General features: G+C 41.9%; 1 protein-coding gene across 1 annotated transcript; it reads left to right on the forward strand.

Moving 5' to 3' along the window:
- Positions 1–4,587: 4,587 nt before the first annotated feature.
- On the forward strand, positions 4,588–10,810 carry LOC135552410 (dnaJ homolog subfamily C member 8-like). Its single transcript, XM_064984003.1, has 9 exons — positions 4,588–4,696; positions 5,875–5,976; positions 6,432–6,488; positions 7,326–7,392; positions 7,495–7,589; positions 7,805–7,876; positions 7,971–8,062; positions 9,822–9,897; positions 10,348–10,810. Exons 1-9 carry the CDS (start codon positions 4,610–4,612, stop codon positions 10,471–10,473), a joined length of 774 nt encoding a protein of 257 aa, XP_064840075.1. The 5' UTR covers positions 4,588–4,609; the 3' UTR covers positions 10,474–10,810.
- Positions 10,811–14,786: the final 3,976 nt, after the last annotated feature.

The raw sequence follows: 14,786 nt of genomic DNA on the forward strand, positions 1-14,786 counted from the left end.
TTCAGTTGTCAGGTAACTTCAAATTCAATGGTGTCATTCAGTCTACTTCAAATTTCACAGTTGAAACAAGATTTTGTCTGCTTTTTTGCTCCAAGAATAAATCAAGAGACAATGAAATTGTCATACCAAAATAATGGATGACAGAGAGCACAAATGTTTGAATGACTGGAAAAAAAAAACGAACACTTTCTTTTCCAGGATATCCCACCCTCTTATGATCTGATTAAAGTTAAGATATACAAATGCAATTAACATTATAGTTGTACATTTGTATACCGATGCAGAATTTATTTATTTTTTTACCTCGATCTTGTACATTGGACTCAACATCAAGACCAGAACAACTAATAATTTAAATGCACTCTCCTTCCCTGAAGGCATTGGTTCAGTTGCAACTCACCTCAACACCAATGAGGCCCAATTTACACAGTTAAAAAAAAACACAATTTATCAGAAGTAATGTTTGTGCTGCTGCTGTAGCAATGACCCTTCAAGCCCTGCTGTCTTTCCAAAGCAACATGCTAATAGCAAATGCCTTTGGTCCCATGACTATTATTTGTCTTTTGTTTTGTCCTTTTATTCAAACTTACCCAGGTGGTGAAGCGAGAGCTGCATCGCTTGAGTGAGGAACGTACTCACCCTGAACTGTGTTCCTTACAAAAGGCCCGGGTGAGCTAGTTTAGAGTACTGTTTCTCCTCGCCTACAACTGAGGCTAAAATCAAAGGGGGGCAATTTCCAGCAAAAGTCATGCCACACTTGTTGCTGATAATATACTACTGTGAATGATGTAGGTTCTACATTTTAAATGTATTATTTTTGTGGGTATCAATGACAACCCTTGCATCCTCAAACTAGGGTAATGAAGCTTCTATATAATTGCATTGTTATTGGAACTCTAGACAACTTCAAATCTGGAGAAGGTAATTATCGTCCCCCTTACTTGGGAGTTAGCCTAGTCATCCTGATTGGCCAAGGCGTGGTAGGTCACAGTAGTATTAAAGCCATTTGACCACACTACTCTGAAGCAGATTAGACCTATTAATTCACGGAATGAAATGGACAAAAGCAGACAGTCAGATTCTAGGCTTATGAAGGACATAGCTGTTCATTTGGTTTGGAGGTTTAGACCCGTCACTTAGGCTCCGTCTAAAATGGCACCCAATTCACTACTTTTAAACAGCCAATAGGGCCCTGGTCAATAGCAGTGCACTACATAGGGAATAGTGCCATTTGGGACACAGTCTTAGCTACACCACATTGTGATAATTGCTTGAACTGTCCCCATGCCACATTCTTTTGAAAAAGGATTTCCTTTCTTAATCTCTTGATCCTAATCTCAAGGGACTATAATTCCTTTTTCTTTTTTTCCCCCTCTGACTAAGCATATGTTTTATTGGGCAATTAGAAACTCTGACATTGACCTTCTGTATGATGGATACCTGTTCCTACTGTGGTAATTGACAACACTGATCCCAATGTATTTCAAGATTACAATTTAGTCGACGGCTGGGCAAGCGATAGAACAAGATGGTGCCTGGAAATTGGGCAGTGTATTTGTTTCACAGATGTGCCTTATCTCACAAGCAAATGTGATTAATGTTGCCAACAATTTAGCATTGTATTAATGTCTAATCAAAGGTATATTCAAATGATGCTATTTAATAAGAGTTGTGTGTTTATATGTTGCTTCTGTCACCAGACTGTAGGGGAGCTGCCCTCAAGCTAGCCCTCACCCTGTCCTACCTGTGGACCAGTTAGGTTGGGCTTATACAAATGGAGTAGACTTGTGGGTAAGGTGTCATTTGTTCCAATTCTATTCTGTTGTGTATTATTCATCTATAACATTTGAAATCGGAGCCCTTAATTTATATTACATTATTTTATAAGTAAATCCATTGAAGATGCTCTGAGATGTGATGTCAATCATTCACTGATATTTGCCTATAATATTCTAGTAGGATTCCATTGATAACCTAGCATTCCATATATATTTTTAAAGATTCTATTGAGGTGTTGCTGAACTTGTGCTTTGTTTCACAGGAATGTCTGATATTGGTTGAGATTGCTTTCTCTGTGGCCCTTTTACAGCTCTCCCCCTAAGGAGACCTCTGTTATTTCCCCCAAACTTTCAGCCTGGGCCACAGTGGGCATAGACAACTCCCCTGATGAACTCTTGGGATATTTGCGAGCCCAGGCTGATGAAGACTCCATGGCTACTCTACTACGTTGATCTTCCTGTCCCCATACCTCTTGTCTCTAATGTCATAGAATGGAAGGTGAAAATAATATTTAATTTCTTCAACATAAAATCTTTATTTTACATATTTTTTGGGGGACAGTTGCACTGATTATTCTGTTGATTTTGATGTGTCCACATACCTATGCAGGAGTGGTTAGAGGCAGACTCTGTCTAAGCAGCTACATCAAGGCCTGGACCTTAAGGAGAGCCTGGCTGCACGGGTGAGGGAGGCCATCCAGCGCCTAGAGACCCTGGAGTAGGCCAAGAGAGCCGCCCGGTTCTGGCACTGTCACCACCCACTGTCGCTGTGGCTCCTCCACCTGTCACCCTGAAGACAGGCTGCTGGACATCAGCCGGAGCCCTAGCAGACAAATTCAATATGAGAGGAAAGTTGGACCATGTTTTGCTTTGACCATTTAGGCAGACCTATTTTATTTTTGTTGAAGTAAATTGACTCTTGTTATACTTTGGATTTCACGACTGGTGTTGATGTATGTGAAAGGTGGGATATGACTTTGCTAAAAAGTGACAGTGCCCTTTTCGATTGAGCATGTACTCCTTAATAACACACGTTCCTGTGTGGCTTAGTTGGTAGAGCATGGTGCTCGCGTTCAATTCCTATGGGGGACCAGTACAAAAAAATTATGCACTCGCAACTCGTAAGTTGCTCTGTATAAGAGCATCTGCCCAATGACTAAAATGTGAATCACTTATCTAGCATTACATTACAATAGGGGTTGAGGTTGTGTCATTTCTCTTAAATCTGCATTTACCAACTGGTTTCTCATGAGCATACACCGACCTCATCAATTGAGGAGGACACTATCAGATATGGCGTGATCCGAAGTTGGAATGAAGTTTTGAGACCCATCTGTCCATGGCGCTTGCTGTGATGCCATGTTTTGGACACTTCATGAGTGGCCCAGTGACACCTTTGCACTGGTTGTGGTCTTGCTTATCCTCTTCATCAGCCTTACAATCATCAAGATGAATCAAAACCAGGTGACTGACCAATAGGTTTCATAATTTGTCTGGGGCTTTATAAAATATTTCTCCATACAGTATCAGTAGTAGATGATACACATCAGCATAATTAATATTGAAGAAAAATTAATATAACTTGCAACAATGATTGAGATAGTAATTTTTACGTCAACCTCTGCTGCAGTGCACTGTGGACATGCAGTAGCTGTTTCACCAAGGCTTCAGTAGGTGATCATGCAGCTGTTGACTGCCCTGTACAGGATTCACCAACCTCGACGATGTTGTCCATGGAGTGTAGCGTGGAGGAAGATTCACGGGCTCCGAAACTGACGAGAGTTCCCTTTCCATGAATGGGCAGATACTTAGATATATCAGATAGGAATGCTTTTTCTGTGCATCGGTAGTAAATGGTAATCGTGGGAAATGTGGTATATTTTTGAACACCCAAATAGTTTTTCAGCACCAAAATATATATTCCTTGCCTTGAAAAAAAAATTCAAAGTATTTCCCATTTTACAGTGAAGTTTTACATCAACTAGCTATGTTTTATGCAGTTTATTGAATGGTTTGGAACATGAAACCTGACCTGTACTATTAGTGATCACAAATCTTTATGTATTATATATTTTATTGACATGTAGGGCTGGTTTCCCGTGCACAGATTAAGGTTAGTCCAGAACTAAAAAGCTTTCTCAGTGGCGATTCCCTATTAAAACCTTTCTTAGTCCAGGACTAGGTTTAATATGTCTGGGAAACGGCCCGTATAATGTTTATTGAAGGCCCCTATGTTTATATACAGTACAAGTCAAAAGTTTGGACACACCTACTCATTTAAGGGTTTTTCTTTATTTTTTACTATTTTCTACATTGTATAATAATAGTGAAGACATCACAACTATGAAGTAACACATGGAGTCATGTAGGAACCCAAAAAGTGTTAAACAAATCAAAATATATTTTATATTTGAGATTCTTCAAAGTAGCCACCCTTTGCCTTGATGACAGTTTTGCACACTCTTGGCATTCTTTCAACCAGCTTCACCTGGAATGCTTTTCTACCAGTCTTGAAGGGGTTCCCACATATGCTGAGCACTTGTTGGCCGGTATTCCTTCACTCTGCGGTCCAACTTATCCCAAACCATCTCAGTTGGGTTGAGGTCGGGTGATTGTGGAGGCCAGGTCATCTGTTGCAGCACTCCCATCACTCCTTGGTCAAATAGACCTTCAACAGCCTGGAGGTGTGGTGGGTCATTGATGTAAGAATAATAGTGAAGAGAATGTAGAAAATAGTTAAAAATAAAGAAAAACCCTGGAATGACTAGGTATGTGCATATGCGCGCAAAAAACTGCATTGAGTCACGTGATAGTGGATATTGTGACGTCAGATGAATGAAGCCGAGATGGCGGCTGCTGGAGGAGAGCCCTCTGCCCAGAGTGGTCCGGATGATTTGTTCAATCATTTCTACACAGAGGTATGATACATTTAGGAAATATATGCTATTTAAGGTGTTGAACATTTCCGATCATTAATGCTCTGGATTTGTAAGAGGCCTTTAAGCACCTGCTGGCTAAAAAGCTCGAGAGGCTAATGTTAGCTAGCTCAGTAGCTGACGCGAGTTAGCTTTCGTTTGCTCGCATAACACGGTGTGTGTATATGTGCTAGCTAGGAATTGCTAACACTAACAGCTGTGGTGTTGATTCGCCAGGACAATTCTCAGTGATCCTAATACGCATAAAGTTTGGTAAACTGCTATTTTGTTTTGTAAGTGTAGAGCAATTGTGTTTGCTTTTTTTAAAGTGGTGAATGGTTGTATTTGATCTGTAGTCTTTCAAGTATTAGTTTCGGTATTTCACTTATGGATACGCCCCCAGCGTATTCGTCAGAAGGCTTTATTACAATACTTGCTCAAGCTCGCCAGAAGATCCGACCCGCTTGTTTACAGCTGTACTTGGGTCTTACAGGATTCCTGTGTAGAAGGCACTGCAGAGCCAGGGAAATATATGGCTTGGAAAACGTAGAACGTACTGCCTCTGCAACGCAATGCTGCAAGGCAAATGCAGCATTACATTAGAAATGAATGTTCTTCTGCGGTGTGATTGAGGTGTTAATCTCGGTACGTGGTGTTTTATGCTGGGTTTAGACAAGGTATGCAAAAGCCGTCATACCAGTCTGCATAGTGGGACAAGAAAGCAAGAAAGACTGAGGGCAAAGCAAGCCAGCGTTGCTAAACAAAAAGTGCAAATCAACATCTGGAAGAAAAACAACATTATGGAGGACGGCAAAATATTTTAACTCTGGCGGCAAGTCCCATCTACCATAGTGGCAGATGGCATTTACCGTTGTGCTCGCATTGAAAACAATTACTTCCAGTTTGCCGTCTACCTCATACCATGTAATCACAGCATTAATCTACACAGGAAGCCTGTCAGACCCTAGTGCAGCTGTAAGAAAGCAGGTCGTATCTTCTGGATAGTGCTCTGGAATGAATATAAACATGCTCAGTTCCATCTATCCAACCTTCCCCAAGTGGACTCATGAGGCCTGCGGTATAATGCTACGCCAGCTGGCCAGTGAGCGGGATCAAGATTGTAAATGATCATGAGTGAACTTCTGTTACCTTACCTAATATGACATTACTTTGTCCAACAGGTAAAGCAGATAGAGAAAAGAGACTCTGTGCTAACCTCGAAGCAGCAAATAGACAGGTTGCTCAGACCTGGGTCGTCCTACTTCAATTTAAACCCCTTTGAGGTAAGTGGCTAGTTCCTGTCACATTCAACTGTAGTTGATCTATTATTATTGTGACAAGATTGACATGTAGAACTGCATTGAAGGGTCCTTAGTACAACACCAGCCACCTCATCAAGAGGTTCAGGCCTCTTGGCATAATGGCTTAGGTGTTGTGCTGACCGCATCGTTGCAGTATTCAACCCGTTTGGTATACTTGCTGAATGTGCTGGATTGGTGTCAAAGTTAAATGGCGTTAACGTTGTGTGACCATTGTCATGGTAAGATGGTAAAGTGCAAAAGTGTGTTTCTCAAAGGGAAAGGCGTGGTGTAACATTCTTTGTCCAACACCAGCGACTTTGTCAAGAGGTTTGGATCGCTTGATGTAAATTGGTATTTTTACTGGCAGCCTCATCTGTGTTGCTTAGGCTATGCAGTGTCAACTTTGCTTCTAGTGAAATGCCTAATTTCAATTGCAGGTGTTACAAATCGATCCAGAGGCAACAGATGAGGAGTTGAAGAAGAGATTCCGAGCGGTAGGTATGCTACATCTCTGACAGAAGGTACCGGAGTATCCCATCTTGGACCAACATATTCCTTGACAGCTTCCAGGCCATACCACTGTTGAACAGCCTACCCTAGTTGTCCACCTGCACCCTATTAAGAGACTATTTGCATGGACTCTTTACACCCATTCCATACATGCACTCTGACACTCACTACCATCACTGCTGCTTTTATTTATTTGTACTGGTCGATTTACATACGGTCTATTTTATAGTTTAGATTTCCCATCATATCTTAACTGTAAACCTTAGTGGTGAAACAACCACGTCCGTTTGCGATAGATATTGCAACAACAAAGAAGTTAATGCAAAAACATTGCTTTTTCCCCTCGTGCGTGCAATTTAAATTTTTTTAAATTTTACCTTTATTTAACTAGGCAAGTCAGTTAAGAACAAATTCTTATTTTCAATGACGGCCTAGGAACAGTGGGTTAACTGCCTGTTCAGGGGCAGAACAACAGATTTGTACCTTGTTAGCTCGGGATGTCCGCAATGATGTCCGAAGTAAAGACTGACCGATATGGGAGTTTTGGGTCCGATATCGTTTTTAGGGAGGCAAAGGTCACAGATTATTGATATAGCTGCCGATTATAGTTTGGTTTTTTTGAGGTGGATGGCAGTGGATAAGAATCCAAAAGTGTTTGTCCTGAAACACAGAAATTAATTAACCTTTGTCTCAAAGTAAATGTAATGATATTGGTCACATACGTGTTTAGCAGATGTTATTGCGGGTGTAGCGAAATGCTTGTTTCTAGCTCCGACAGTGCAGTAATATCTAACAAGTAATATGTACTCTTTCCATTTCAGTTGTCCATCTTGGTCCATCCAGACAAGAACCAGGATGATCCAGACAGAGCACAACTAGCCTTTGAAGGTAGAAATATGATTGCAGGCACAATATGTCTACATCAGTTAGCTGAATACATTCAAAGAGTTCTTATACCACTGTACCACCCTAATACCACTGTATTTCTAGCTGTGGACAAGGCATACAAAAACCTGCTGGAACCAGAACAGAAGAAGAGGGCAGTTGATGTAATCCAAGCAGGAAGGGAATATGTTGAGCATAATGTAAGTAACTGACCGCTGGTCCCTCTGTTCATACGTCTCATAGGGAGCTTCCCAAATGGCACCCTATTCCCTTTATAGTGTACTACCTTTGACCACTGCCAGCATTATAAAGGGAATAGGGTGCAATTTGGGATGTATATTTACTGCTACTATTACAGTTGAAGTTCATGTATTGCAGTAAAAATGTTGTGCTGTGGCATCTTTTATTGCAACAGATGAAAGAGAAGAAGAAACAGCTGAAGAAGGATGGGAAGCCTCAATTCGTGGAGGAGGATGACCCAGAAATGGTATTGACAAGTGGTTAAATTTAACTTGTAACAGATGTAAGGCTGTTTTGATATTGGGTTTGTTATTTTACTAAGGAAACCACTCTTCTCTCAGTTCAGACAGGCGGTGTACAAGCAGACTATGAAGTTGTTTGCAGAGCTTGAAATCAAGAGGAAGGAGAGGGAAGCCAAGGACATGCATGAACGGTAACAGTGCCATTTCAGTGAACTGAATATTGTACATGAAGAGTTTGGAGGTACAGTGGGGGGGGGAGTATTTAGTCAGCCACCAATTGTGCAAGTTCTCCCACTTAAAGATGAGAGAGGCCTGTAATTTTCATCATAGGTACACTTCAACTATGACAGACAAAATGAGAAAAATAATTCCAGAAAATCACATTGTAGGATTTTTAATGAATTTATTTGCAAATTATGGTGGAAAATAAGTATTTGGTCACCTACAAACAAGCAAGATTTCTGGCTCTCACAGACCTGTAACTTCTTCTTTAAGAGGCTCCTCTGTCCTCCACTCGTTACCTGTATTAATGGCACCTGTTTGAACTTATCAGTATAAAAGACACCTGTCCACAACCTCAAACAGTCACACTCCAAACTCCACTATGGCCAAGACCAAAGAGCTGTCATAGGACACCAGAAACAAAATTGTAGACCTGCACCAGGCTGGGAAGACTGAATCTGCAATAGGTTTGAAGAAATCAACTGTGGGAGCAATTATTAGGAAATGGAAGACATACAAGACCACTGATAATCCCCCTCGATCTGGGGCTACACGCAAGATCTCACCCCGTGGGGTCAAAATGATCACAAGAACGGTGAGCAAAAATCGCAGAACCACACGGTGGGACCTAGTGAATGACCTGCAGAGCGTTGGGACCAAAGTAACAAACCCTACCATCAGTAACACACTGCGCCGCCAGGGACTCAAATCATGCAGTGCAAGATGTGTCCCCCTGCTTAAGCCAGTACATGTCCAGGCCCGTCTGACATTTGCTAGAGAGCAATTTGGATGATCCAGAAGAAGATTGGGAGAATGTCATATGGTCAGATGAAACCAAAATATAACTTTTTGGTAAAAACTCAACACATCGTGTTTGCAGGACAAAGAATGCTGAGTTGCATCCAAAGAACACCATACCTACTGTGAAGCATGGGGGGTGGAAACATCATGCTTTGGGGCTGTTTTTCTGCAAAAGGACCAGGACGACTGATCCGTGTAAAGGAAAGAATGAATGGGGCCATGTATCGTGAGATTTTGATTGAAAACAGCAAGGGCATTGAAGATGAAACGTGGCTGGGTCTTTCAGCATGACAATGATTCCAAACACACTGCCCTGGCAACGAAGGAGTGGCTTCATAAGAAGCATTTCAAGGTCCTGGAGTTGCCTAGCCAGTCTCCAGATCTCAACCCCATAGAAAATCTTTGGAGGGAGTTGAAAGTCTGCATTGCCCAGCAAACATCACTGCTCTAGAGATCTGCATAGAGGAATGGGCCAAAATACCAGCAAGTTTGTGAAAACCTTGTGAAGACTTACAGAAAACATTTGACCTCTGTCATTGCCAACAAAAGGTATATACAAGTATTGAGAAACTTTTGTTATTGACCAAATACTTATTTTCCACCATAATTTGCAAATAAATTCATTAAAAATCCTACAATGTGATTTTCTGGATTAAAAAAAAATCATTTGTCTGTCTGTACCTATGATGAAAATTACAGGCATCTCTCATCTTTTTAAGTGGGAGAACTTGCACAATTGGTGGCTGACTAAATACTTTTTTTGCCCCACTGTATATCGTTGGTGAAATACAGAACACATCAGCACAGAACGCTCAGTGTAATTGCTTAATACTTGAGTTATAGGAATACATGGCCCTCATGTCTTTGGTCTTCTTTTGGTGGCCATAAGGAGGGAATATCAATGTTTCGCGTCATTTTTCTCCTCAGGAAAAGGGCAAGAGAGGAAGAAATTGAGACGGCAGAGAAAGCTAAGCGAGAGAGGGAATGGCAGAAGAACTTTGAGGTATGTTGAAAAAAGGTTGTATTTACATTTGAGTGAAAATGACATTAAGCAGTAAACGATCAACATCTCCCAAAAGAAGCTGGGATGAGGAGGGACGGAGTACCTGTGGCGCAGCGGTCTAAGGCACTGCATCAGAACCTGGTTTGATCACGGGCTGTATCATAACCGTCATAGGGCGGCGCACAATTGACCCAGCGTCGTCTGGGTTAGGGGAGGTTTTGGCCGGGGTAGGCCATCATTGTAAAATAAGAATTTGTTCTTAACTGACTTGCCTAGTTAAAAAGGTTAAGAAAAGTAGCTGCTGGCTCTTCAGTTGTTTAACTGAGATTCAGGGATATGGCGTTACCACCACCACCAGCAGCAGGGTAAAGTCAGTTGTTGTAGAAGTCGGCCAGATATTGCTGTTTTCTTCATGCATCGCTGACTATACCTTACATTTTTTGTCACAAGGAAACAAGGGATGGCCGAGTGGATAGTTGGAGGAGTTTCCAGGCAGGCAAAGGCAAAGCTAAAAAAGAGAAGAAACCCCGGTCGTTCTTGAAGCCTCCTAAAGTCAAGATGGAGCAGAGAGAGTGATGTCTGTTGAGGTGTGATGGTTAAGGATACTACCCAAAGTGTGCACTTGCACACTCCACATCATGTTTAAAAGCATTGGCCCGAAGAGAGTTTCCACCATTGTAAAAATCCATGCAAGGAAGTCTGGAAGTGCACACTTCGGAAGAAGGGTTGAGAATCGAGACTCGACCTGTTATTCTTACTTGCTCTTGACAGTGCATCCACCGTCCTGAGAAATGTACTTTTGTGCTTGTTTTTTTAATGTATATAATTGTGACGTGCAACCTCCATGAGAGCATCACACTGACTGGCCTCAATTAAAGTAGGAAAGATGACAGGAAATCTTCCATTTCTGTAACCACCTTAGTTTGCCTGTATTTTTTTATATACCTTTTAAATAAAAGCTTGTTTGTAACAACGCAGTCTAGGTTCAGGTTAGAACAATGACATCCTCAGGTAACGACTGCCTGGTATGTGTTCGGAAATAGGTACAGGATCCGCTAACATATGAAGTAATTCTTCTCTTACTGTGAAACAAGGGGTCCAGCCGCTCTTGGAGGACAATGGAAGTAGATTTCAGAAATACTTCTTTATTATTTCTGCAAGTGCACAAATATTCTCCCTTCAGTTTACTCCTCTATTCATGCACTTTGGTTGGCGAGCGAGGTAGCGACAACGTCCCGCAAGTATCCCTCTTGCTTTGCCTTCATCAGAATGTCAATTCCACTACACAGAGAAGGCATCCTATTCCATATGTAGTGCACTACTTTTGACCAGAACCATATGGATCCTGGGCAATAGACATGAACTAAATGGGGTGTCATTTGGGACAGATTAGTTACCCCAATTTACCATTGCTCATGACCCTCTGGCCATCATCTTTGTCATAAGAACAGTATTCTTCCGTAGCATTGTGCATCCATTCTGTTTTCATATCAAGTGTTTAATTGCAGCAGTGTTGTACTCAATCTACAGTACCACAGAAAGCCAGGGCCTAGTCTGTCAGTTTAACTCATTGTTACACTATGCCCAATTATATTCTTAAAAAGGTAATCTGAGTGATCAAGTTATACATTTCCAAAGAGATTCGCCAGTTTGTGCTCATGCAACATTAAAGACAATCAATTCCATTTGGCAGACAGACAAATTGACACAAAGTACATTTTCTTAAAGTGCGTAAGTTGTAAATCAGTTCAATGACAAACCTATCGAGGATGTTCTAGTCTAAAGCAGAATATTAACAATGGTCGGGCTCCCGAGTGGCACAGCATCTGTGCAAGAGGCGTCACTACAGTCCCTGGTTCTAATCCAGGCTGTATCACATCCGGCCATAATTGGGAGCCCCATAGGGCGGCGCAAATTGGTCCGGGGTAGGCCACCATTGTAAATAAGAATTTTTCTTGCCTAGTTAAAAAGGTTAAATAAAAACAAGTGAGCGCATGACAATACAGACAGAACAACCAGCACTAAATGACAGTGATCTCCACGGCTACAGTGGCAAAGAAAAGATCAAGCAATTGAAATGCATCTTCACATTCACTTACCCACTGGCGTAACACAGTTTCTCTGAACCCCCGCAAGGTTGGAGTTCTTTATGGAAGGGTTACTGTCAAAATGATTAAAATAAAAAGTAGACTTCTAACAGGCGCGTCGGGGCTGCAGGGGTATGCCAATGCACTTACCCGTTCATCTTTAAACAAACTTAAAAGGTAGACTCAGCAAAATGACATTGCCACGAGCAGCAGATATTGAGATGAGGGAGATGCAAGATGAGCTCGCACATGCACACAGCTTTGCTTCATGCCATTAGTGTGGTAGGTACTGGACCAAAACATCAGAGTTGAGCTTTACGCTTTGTTGATGCAGGAATTGACCCACTATGCTGTTTACTTTCTGCATCTGTCATACTTCTGAGTCTACTTTTACAACTTTGGCTTCATTATCATCTCATCACAAGTGTTGTTTTTCCTAGAGTTCAGTGTCTTCAACTTCTCACAAGGGTAACCTCATTCCCAGTCATTTTTTGTTACCACATAAATATAGAGCCTGTTGGTGGACCAGATTAAAGTGCTAGATATGTAGCTTCGGCCCGGCTTTCACGCATGTGAACGAAGCCTGGAAGTAGAGGCCAGGTGATACAAGTTGTCTTTTGTCTCACATGACTTTACACTGGTCCCTGCTTGAGGCCATAGAGCTCTGGGCACCTCCTGTCCCATTCAGACTGAGCCCCTTGAAGGCACCAACAACTAATCATTCTTCGCAGCTTTCTGGTTGCTCTTGGCATTGGTCTTACTCTACATGGGGATAAAAAAACAAAAAGGTTAAATGATCCGTCTCTTGTAAGTTTTAATACTAAACTCCTGGCCAATGGTAGCCATGTAAGCACTCTGTAAAGAAGAGACATTCTAATTGAACTGACACTCATGTCTCTTGTGATTCCCAAGTTTCATCCATAAACTCCTTTAATCCATCAAAATGAAATGGGTATATTGTCAGATCAGATGTCCACTGAACGAGTGACTTACATCTGTCATTATGACCAGTTACACGTGACGTTCACACACACAGAATTACCTTAGGTAGGAAGTGCTGGCTCCTGATAGATCTCTCTACAATCTTTCTGTTTCTTGCAGTAACACAATACAGAAACATTAGATGTTTCAGTGGCATTGTGAGTCTCCCAAGCAGATACACAGTGCATTCGGAAAGTATTCAGACCCCTTGACTTTTCCCACGTTGTTACGTTAGTCTTATGTATTACGTTCCCCCTGATCAATATACACACACAATACCCCAAATTGACAGAGCAAAAACAGGTTTTTATAATACTTATGTAAATGTGATATTTAAGTTCACACACCATTTACTCAGCACTTTGTTGAAGCACCTTTGGGCAGCTATTACAGCATCGAGTCTTCTTGGGTATGACGCTACAGGCTTGGCACACCTGTATTTGGGGAGTTTCTCTCATTCCTCTGCAGATCCTCTCAAGCTCTGCCAGGTTGGATGGGGAGCATCGCTGCACAGCTATTTTCAGCTCTCTCCAGAGATGTTCGATCGGGTTCAAGTCCGGGCTCTGGCTGGGCCATACAAGGACATTCAAAGACACTCCTGCATTGTCTTGGCTGTGTGCTTAGGGTTGTTGTCCTCTTGTACTGAGGAGTGGCTTCCATCTGGCCACTCTACCATAAAGGCCTGATTGGTGGAGTGCTGCAGAGATAGTTGTCCTTCTGGAAGTTTCTCCGATCTCCACAGAGGAGCTCTTGTCAGAGTGACCATCAGGTTCCTGGTCACCTACCTGACCAAGACCCTTCTCCCAATTGCTCAGTTTGGACGGGCAGCCAGCTCTAGGAAGAGTTGGTGGTTCCAAATTTCTTCAATTTAACAATGACGGAGGCTGTGTTCTTGGGGACCTTCAATGCTGCAGAAATGTTTTGGTACCCTTCCCCAGATGTGTGCCTCGTCACAATCCTAACATGGAGCTCTACAGACAATTCCTTAGACCTCGGATTGGTTTTTGCTCTGACATGCAATGTCAAATGTGGGACCTTATATAGACAGATGTGTGCTTTTCCAAATCATGTTCAATCAATTGAATTTGTAGAAATATCAAGGATGATCGATGGAAACAGGATGCACCCGAGCTCAATTAAGTCTCATAGCAAAAGGTATGTTTTTTTTATACATTTGCAGTAATACATTATGGGCTATTGTGTTTAATTGATGAGGGAAAAAATGTATTCAATACATTTTAGAATAAGGCTGTGGTGTAACAAAATGCGGATAAAAGTAAAGGGGTCTGAATACTTTCCAAATGCACTGTACTTAGATACTAGATACTTATCTAAATAAGCTCTAAAGGACAGTTTCCCAGACACAAGATTTAGCTTAGGCCTGGACTAAAAAGCCTGTTCAATTAAGAATCTCCATTGAAAGTACTTTCTAGTCCAGGATTAGGCATAATTTCTGTCTGGGGAAACTGGCCTTTAATTATTTGATATCTACTAAAAACAATGGCCAACCACATCGACCTTTCTCTTTGAATATCAGCCTGGCATGCTCTGAGCCAAGAGTCTGGTACAGCTCTCTGCAAGAGACGGTCTTCCTTCTGACTGCTGTGCCTCCGGACTACAACTAAGCTCTTCCGTTGAGCCCATGCTCACCACTATGCTCTTCCATCGGTCCCCCATGCACTTTTTTGTGTGTATTTTGTCTGGTTTTGTCCCTGTCCCTGACACAATTGCTTAACTGTTTGATGGGATCACCCAGGGACTTAAAATCCTTCTCTAGTTGTGTGTCTGCGCTGCAGTATCTCTCACTCAGAGCTGGAGGAA

The sequence above is a fragment of the Oncorhynchus masou genome, chromosome 13 (genome assembly GCF_036934945.1).
Source record: "Oncorhynchus masou masou isolate Uvic2021 chromosome 13, UVic_Omas_1.1, whole genome shotgun sequence".
Classification (NCBI taxonomy): Eukaryota; Metazoa; Chordata; class Actinopteri; order Salmoniformes; family Salmonidae; genus Oncorhynchus; species Oncorhynchus masou.

Bases quoted from the DNA above. Each gene is read 5' to 3' on its own strand.
- LOC135552410 (XM_064984003.1), top strand. From the start codon at position 4,610: ATGAATGAAGCCGAGATGGCGGCTGCTGGAGGAGAGCCCTCTGCCCAG. The intron at 4,697-5,874 runs GTATGATACATT...TTTGTCCAACAG, and splicing joins TCAATCATTTCTACACAGAG to GTAAAGCAGATAGAGAAAAG. The intron at 5,977-6,431 runs GTAAGTGGCTAG...TTTCAATTGCAG, and splicing joins TCAATTTAAACCCCTTTGAG to GTGTTACAAATCGATCCAGA.